The sequence below is a fragment of the Corvus kubaryi genome, unplaced genomic scaffold (assembly GCF_017639235.1).
Source record: "Corvus kubaryi isolate FWS band 111438036 unplaced genomic scaffold, C.kubaryi_AGA036_p1.0 split3-73, whole genome shotgun sequence".
Taxonomy (NCBI): domain Eukaryota; kingdom Metazoa; phylum Chordata; class Aves; order Passeriformes; family Corvidae; genus Corvus; species Corvus kubaryi.
In genome coordinates, this window is record NW_024582091.1 from 25042272 (window position 1) to 25050043 (window position 7772).

General features: G+C 56.9%; 1 protein-coding gene across 2 annotated transcripts in view; it reads left to right on the plus strand.

Moving 5' to 3' along the window:
- The first annotated feature begins 3040 nt into the window (after positions 1-3040).
- NR2E1 (nuclear receptor subfamily 2 group E member 1) overlaps positions 3041-7772 on the plus strand; it is an 18294-nt gene continuing 13562 nt past the window's right edge. The window contains exons 1-2 of one of the 2 annotated variants that reach the window (XM_042016207.1): positions 3120-3243; positions 3347-3888. In XM_042016207.1, coding sequence (XP_041872141.1) covers positions 3864-3888 — 25 coding nt within the window. In that variant the 5' untranslated portion in view covers positions 3120-3243; positions 3347-3863. Of the gene's footprint in view, positions 3889-7772 lie in introns of both variants that reach the window. The other variant, XM_042016206.1, reaches the window with a different exon arrangement.

Here is a 7772-nt window from a genome sequence, read left to right on the forward strand (position 1 = left end):
CTGCTGCTGTATCTGTATACCTCTGGCAGCTTAAATTTTTTCCTCACCTGACCTTCTTCACTTTTTTCTTTTTTTCTTTTGTTCACTGAAGACCTTTTGGCTCCCTATCCAAAGAGCAGAGGAGACAAGCAAGATAAAGGCAGAAGGAGTGCTGTACTTGAAGATGGGTCACACATTGGATTTTTATTGCTGCTAAGACTCCAAGAAAAGAAAAGATACCTGGCAAGAGACCACGGTACAATGCTGAGAAATGTCACCATGTAACAGCAATCAGAGTCCAGAGTCATGAAGGAGATACACTCGAAAGGGAAGACATGCCATTTCCTGTAGCAGGATTGACAACTACTTGTACTTCCAAGGCAGTACAAGGAGATGGTAAATTTCATTGCTGTATTAGCATCTTCTGTATATGCAGGACTGCTTAATAAACAAAATCTGTTTAACCCAACAGACAGCTAAACACCATACAGCCGTTCATTCGGTGCCAGCACAGTGGAGTGGGGGAGAGAATCAAAACAAAGGGTAAAACTTGTGGCCTGAGATAAAGGCATCTAAAAGAAACAGAAAATGAAGGGAAAATAATATAATGATAAAAGAATGTACAGTGAAAGTGATGGACAATTGCTCACCACCAACTGACTGATGCCCAGCCAGTCCTCCAGCCATCTCCCCCCAGCTTTTTTGTTCAGCATGATGCCAGATGATATGGGATATATCTATGGCCAGTTTGGGTCAGTTGTCCCAGCAGCATTTCCTCCCAACTTCTTGCACATCCCCAGCCTACTCTCTGGCAGGGCAGTATGAGAAGCTGAAAAATCCTTGACTTAGTGTAAGCACTGCTCAGCAACAACTAAAACATCAGTGTGTTATCAACATTATTCTCATCCTAAATCCCAAACACAGCACTATACCAGATACTATGAAGAAAATTAACTCTACTCCATCAAAACCCAGGATAATAATGGTAAATGTTAAATGGTGATAATGGTAATCATTACAAATACTAAATGATAACTATAATTTCCCACCTTTTGGGAGCTGAACTACTTTGACCATGGAAACAGCTTTGATAGAACCTGCAGTGAAAAGCTGGAGGAGGGAGAGAGCTCTTCCCTATACTCTTGTAAGAGGTATCCTGCCTTCTCTTTCAGGGCTGAGATATCTGTGTCCATCACTGAAACCACAGAAAAGGCTCTGAAGAGACAGAGGACAAACCTCAGCCAGTACAGGTTTACAAAGCAACACCAGGCACAGCCCAAGGAACGGGGAAGGGCTGATGGTTTGCTCTCTCCTCAGCAACTGCAGCCCTAGCCCTCATGCAGAGCCAGCTTTGGGTATCTGGGTTATGTTAGTGGAGTTGTGGGTGGAGAGGTGGGTTGTTTGAGCTCCTCTCTTTTTTTCTCTTGGCAGAACCTGATGCTGTACATGGGATGCTGTTCACATTCAGAGCAGCCTCTCTCAGGTGCATCTGAAACCTGTGGATGCAGTCTGATGAGCCTTTGCAGTGTTTTTGAGGTGACTTGGAGTTTACAACACAAACAACTGTGGCTGCTGCAGGGCCAGAGATCTGCATCTCTAGAGCAGGTGATGCCTGGGGCCAGATTTGGGCCCTGCTGCCATTTAATCCTCTTTCTTTTGGCCTTCAGACCTTGCTAATGTAGCATCTCCTTCCCTGTTGCTTTCCACATTACTCAAGGAGGTGAACTTTTCCTTGCCTCCCTGGAAGCAGATTTGGAATGAATTTGTCTGCATTCCCTGATCCACCAGTTTCTTTGCTTTCTGAGATCTCCCTGAGCAACTTTCCCAGTCCTCTGGACAGTCTCCCTCAGTGCTAGGCAGGACCAGGCTTGTCCTGATTCAAGGCTTCCTTCTGTGTTGTGGATGCACCGCTCTCATGGGGAGAAAAGAGCAGAAAGTCATTGGGATTCCAGTGCGGCCAAGAGTCATGCAGCCCTGTGACACAGTTGTGGTATCAGCACAAGAGGAATCACCCATAACCTGAGATAGAAAGACACAAGGATGAAATATGAAGTGCAGGAGGATGGGGACAGTGTGTTTGGGACTGGGCTGAACACCACATTCCCCTAGGATCACAACCAAAAAGGGGAAAGTCAGCTGTGGTGCATCAACACCTCACACGAGCGACAGACGAAAAGAGCAGAGACCAAAGAACAGCACCTGCCGCTCCTGCTCTCTGGTGCCATTGCCCGCCCCAGCTTCCATCGGCAGGAGAAATAGTCTTTCCCTTCTCCCCAGATGCGCACCTCTCACCATCCTTTGGCTGCTCTAGCAGCTCTCACCTCGCAATTCCCAACAGGAGTGGGAGAGCTCGGCAGCCTCTCGGTGAAACGGGAGCTGAGAAAGTGTCCCACCTCTGTCCCCTCGCCGCCTCTCTGCACCCCGGCTCTGGCAGCGCTCCTGGGACGCTCGGGGATGGCGAGCTGCAGAGAGGCGGCGAGGTCGGCGGTGCCCGGGGGTCGGAGTAACTCCGCGGGGCAAGGGCGGGCTCCTCGCACGGCCGCCGTGCAACAAGTCCCGGCGCCGGGAGCGGGAGCACAGCCCGCCGTGCGCCTCCCGGAGCCGGCCGGCCCTGCTCCCCCCGAGCCAGCCTTCGGCTCCGGCGGCAGGACGGCGGTCCGGCTGCCCGGCGGGAAGGCTGGAAGCTCGGCCCGGCTCGGCCCGGCCCGGCTCGCAGCCCCGGCTGGCTCCCCGGCTGGCCCCGCCGGCTGCCAGCACAGCCGCTGCCCGGGCCGGGGCAAGGGCAAGGGCAGGGGCGAACCGCAGGCGGGCTCCACCTCAGCACGGGAAAATGCAAAAGAAACGGGATCTTGATCCGTTCTTTCTGCTTTCCTTTTGTCTCCTGTTTTTTCTTTTCTTTTCTTTTCTTTTCTTTTTTTTTCTTTTCTTTTTTTTTTCCCTTCCTCGGGGGGGGGGGGGGGTGTCCCTTTTTATGACAGCGAGGGCACAAGGCGAGTGAGGAGGCGGAATCGTCTCGGCAGCCGCTGCATTTTGTGTGGAAGCCGCTCGGGGGTTCATTAATATCATTAGCATTTAACCCCCTCCCTGCCCCCTCCCCTTCCCAGCGCGGGGTGACGTCACGCGGCGGCAGGAGTTGGGGGGAACGCGAGGGAAGCTCAGTGGGCAAGGGGCGTCCCTCTCCCCTCCCCGCCGCTGCCTGTCACAGCCTCTCTGCCGATATTATAGGGGCCGAAGCCTGGAGCTCAAAGCGCGAAGTCAGCCAGTGTAATGAACTTCTGGAAACCTTTCCCTTTTTATACCATTCAGTTTCTGAGAGGCAGAGACTGCCTCCTCTGACGCCTTTTCCCCCTTTCCATTATTTTTCCAGGCTCTGATCTCCCTGCTCGCTGCACCGAGGCGCTCGGCGCAGAGCCCCGCTCCCTATCCTACCTTCTCCTTCGTCTCATTGTTGTCCTGGCTGCTGTGGCTCTCGCTTGCCTTCCAGGAGTGCGGTGGCGAGTACAGTCGCACCCCCAGCACCCTCCCAGGGTCCCGAGAGCATCTACTCGCAGAGGGGCAGCCAGGGGCCTCCGACTTTGGGTCACTTCGTTGCTTTTTTTCTTTTTTCCTTCTTCTTTTTTTTTTTTTTTTTCATTTTGCTCCACTTTTTTTTTTTCTTTTCCCCCCTTTCCGCGTCCCCGCAGCTTGCCCCCGTCCCTCGGGAGGACATCGCTGGGGGAGCGGGGCTGCGGCGAGGATGTGCCGGGCCCCGCGGCGGAGCCAGCAGTGAGCACCCAAGGGAGGCACCTGCCCCGCGGAGCAGGGGGGCCCCCGGGGGGGCCGCACCGCCTCGCCCCGGCGCCGACACTTCGCCCCGAGTTTAACGACTCACGGGGGCTTCGAGCATGAGCAAGCCGGCGGGATCAACAAGTGGGTAATAACGCGGTGGAGGCTTCGAGCAGCCTTCCCGAGGCCGGCTGCAGCCTGGCCTGGGGGGCGGGAGGTGGAGGGGAGAGAGAGGAAGGGGAGGGGGGGTTGTGGCTTGGGATTGCACCCCCCCACACCCCGCGCCCAATTGAAAAAGAAGTGTATATTTCCAACCGGAGTGGCAACGAATATATAGGCTCGGAGTTGCCCCGATGGAGTTTGGGCCTGGGGCTTACAAAAAGCCGCTTTCCAGCTGCGTGCCGCGGCTTTCCGCGCTGGGAACCGGGGCAGAAGCCTGTAGGCAGCGAACGCCCGGGAAGGCGGCTCCGCCGACGGCGGGGAGGGGGCTGGTTCCGCCGGGACGCGGGCGGTTGCGTGCGGGTCTCCGGTACTGGGGCGGAGGGAGGAAGGTTTGGGTTTAAAAGGCATTTCGGCGTTGAAATGTACTGGTTTTCTCACGGACTTTATGCAACCTTCTGCGACATAATAATTTCTTTTTAGGAGTTTGAAACTCCGATCACTCAATTACACGGAATCGCGTAAGCAACTCAGTCGAAGGAGGATTTAAATGCAATACTTTGCACACCATTCCCAGTTACAGCAAATAATCCTGCAACGAGGAAAGCAGAAACAACTTAAAAGTCACATTTTCCTTAATCCTAAATCCATGCACCTCATAACTGGGGAATTTAAAGCATGACTAACCGCTCTTACAGAATGGCTCAATCCGTATAATCCCAATGGGACTTTCGGAGTTTGTAATATGGATGGAGTCAGTAACAAAGGGGGAAAAAATACCCAATCCAATTTAATGTCTGACAAGTGATGGATCGGACAGCTATTTCCTCTGCGCTCCGACAGGCTCCCGGGGTTGCGGAGCGGCGGCAAAGGGAGGCAAAGCCGGGAGGCAAAGCCGGGAGGGACCCGCCGCGGTACCTGCCACCGGCCGCCCCCCGCCAGCCCCGCGGCCTTCTCCTCGCCGCTGCCCTCCATTATTTTGACCCGAGTCCGCCCTTTGTCCGCGGGGGCCGGGAAGCCGGGGGGAGGGAGGGGGCGCGGCGGCGGGGCCCAGGGGCAGTCGGGGGCCGCGGCGCGGAGGTCGCGCGTGGAGGAGGCGGGCGGCGCGGAGCCCCCGGTGCTGCGGCCGAGCTGACGCCGCTTGGGCGTCGTTGGTTTGTCCTCCTTCCTCCGTGGGGCTGAGCGCGGCATCTTTCTGCCCCAGCCCCGCGAGGCGGGAAATAAAATTGTAGTCGATGTGATAAGGTACTAACCGGTGAAGGGGACGGGGCAGCGGCTAAAAAAACTGCGGCGGCCGGGGCTGCTTCCGCCGGCTGCGCTCCCCAGGCTGCTCGAGAAGCGCGAGGCAGCCGGAGCGGGATCGGGCCCGTAGGCAGCCGCGCCGGGACGTTATCGGGGCTCCTGGCAGGTTTCTGGGTGATAAGGAAGGGACAGGAAGGACCGGGGAGTCTTGTTCCCAAAGGACGGCGGAGCTTCTGCCGGAGACATTTTGCGGAGGTGAAAACCCGCCAGGCTGGACCGTGCCTCCGGTCTCACGGCGCTGAGCGACCCCCGGCCACTGCCGCCGCTTTCACTGATGACCCCCTGACCTCTGGGGACCTCCCGAAAGGGACCCTCAGGCCCGACTCAGTCAAATCCCACAGGCATGGGCACACGCTGCGTCTCCTCAGCGCCGGGGCCCGAGCCCAGCCGGCCTCAGCAGCGCACGCAAAAGCCCGACCAGCTGTTCCAGGGCCTGGGCGCTCGTCCCGGGGGTCCTGAGGGGCTCCCGGGCAAGGGGGCTGCGTCTTGGCTTTTCTGCCCGCCGGTGGGCGCCCGGCGATGTCAGCTGCGATTTCTGCCTGGGTGGTAACAAGACCCCATCCCGCCGTCCTCCGAGCCCAGACTAACTTCTTTCAACAGCCTCTGATGGTAATTACAGTAATCGGGGCTGCCATATATCCTTTAAGCAATTATGACACACAAAAAAAGCCCCCAAGGACCCCCTGTCGTGGGATGTTCAAAACGGTTTCCCTGCTGAACAGAAATCCCATTTTCTTAGCGCTAAAACTTCTGAGACGAAGCGGTACCTCGGGGAAACGGAGCGCTTTTAAAGAGAGTTAATCAGTTATCGCATGACCCCGTGTCAAGCTTACATTTTTCCCTTCCCACCACCCGCCCTGCCTCTTACCCATCTACTTATTTCATATTTTGCCCTGCACAAAAGTTTTCTCATAACACCCCCCGCGGGGCAGGGATGGGGTTTGGGGGGTGGAGGGGGGTGGGCAGAGCGCGGCCGGGCGGACGGCGGGACGGGGCGGCCCCGCAAACGCGCAACGTGGGGGGCTCCAGCCGCTCCCTCCGCCGTGTCCCCCATCCCCGTCCACCGCCTCGCCGGGGGCCACGGAACTGAGCAGACCGGCCACGCTGCTCCGGCGGCTGGAAACGCGGTTATGTGGGTTTGGCGAGGTGCTCCAGGTGCTCGCGATTTATAGGAGAAATATAGAGACGTGTAAGGAATATATGCGCCAGATGTTTACATGCATGCTGTGGATATGTACGTACATAGTGCATAGGATTTTTTTTAAAGCGGCTCCCAAACTTAAAATCCGTGTGGGAAAAACTAACACAAGTTTCTTCCGTCTCCACTGGCCGACTTTAGCGCCGGAGGAGCCGAGCCAGCTGCCCCGCACCGCAGGTCGGCCGGGGAAGCGGGGACACCGTGGCTGCCTGGTGGCCGGGGGGGGGGGGCTGGCGGTCACACGGCGGGCCCGGGTGGGCGGCCGCGGCCGGGGCCCGCTGCCGAGGGAAGGGGAGCGGACGTGGGTCCTGACGCCGGGAGCCGTGGTGGGACGGGGTGCGCGGGGGCAGCGCAGCAGTGCCGGGCTCAGCACCGGGATGCACCACCGCTGCACGTACCGCTTCAGTGTCTCTCCCCCCACCCCCAGCCTGCCCCTCCTCCTCCTCCTCCTCCTCCTCCTCCTTTGTGTGCGTGCGTGTGGATCCTCTCTCTCCCCGTGGATGCTAAGGACTGGAGAGGGAAGTCGGGCGCTTTCCCCCGTTTGCATTGTGCGATATCCGAATTCCCATGCTACACTTTTTGACGGGTCACTGGTGCCCCAATAGGCAGGTGGCAAGGAGGGCTTGTAATTACACACTCCCAGAAACCGTGCCTTGGCCTCAGCCCTCTTCACGGGCACCTACCTGCAGCTCCAAAGCCGCGGTTTGCTCGCAGGCAGTGGGGCGGGGGGGCATCCTTCAGCTGCGCTCCTTATTAATTGCGCAAAAGTTTTCTATTCTTTAACCTCTCCCCCCCCTCCCACCTTCCCTCCCTCCGCCACCCCTCCCTCTCGCAGTCCCTAACCTAATCCCCGTCCCTCTCGCCGTGTTGTGTATAGCAGCTGTCGGGTTTCATTTAGGGGAGAAGCTGGCAGCTTGTGCTCATTGGAGGCAGTCAAACGAGTTTCAATGGGCAAAATCATTAAGTTAACACTTTATCTAATGTCCCTATTGTCTGCCAGCAGGCATTGTCTTAGAGCCTTAGTGCAGACATGTCTGAAAGTATCTCGGACTCCTAAATTCTCTAGGGAGCGAGAGGAGCCCCTGCGGCCTGTTTCCATTGCCCCCCTTCTGCCCCCCAGCACCGCTCCGCACGCTGCCGCTTTTCCCCCTCCAGCCTTCATCCTCACCCACCCATAGCCGGGGCTCTCCCTGAACTAATTCCAAACAAATATAGTGGCTCAGAGACCACTCCATTGGAGTTTGGAGACCAAGGTTTGGTGAGAGGGACTGAATTTCTAACTTAAGTTCCGGTAAGAGAGAAGGCTGTTTGAGGCAGAGGGAAGAAGAGAAGAGAAGAGAAGAGAAGAGAAGAGAAGAGAAGAGAAGAG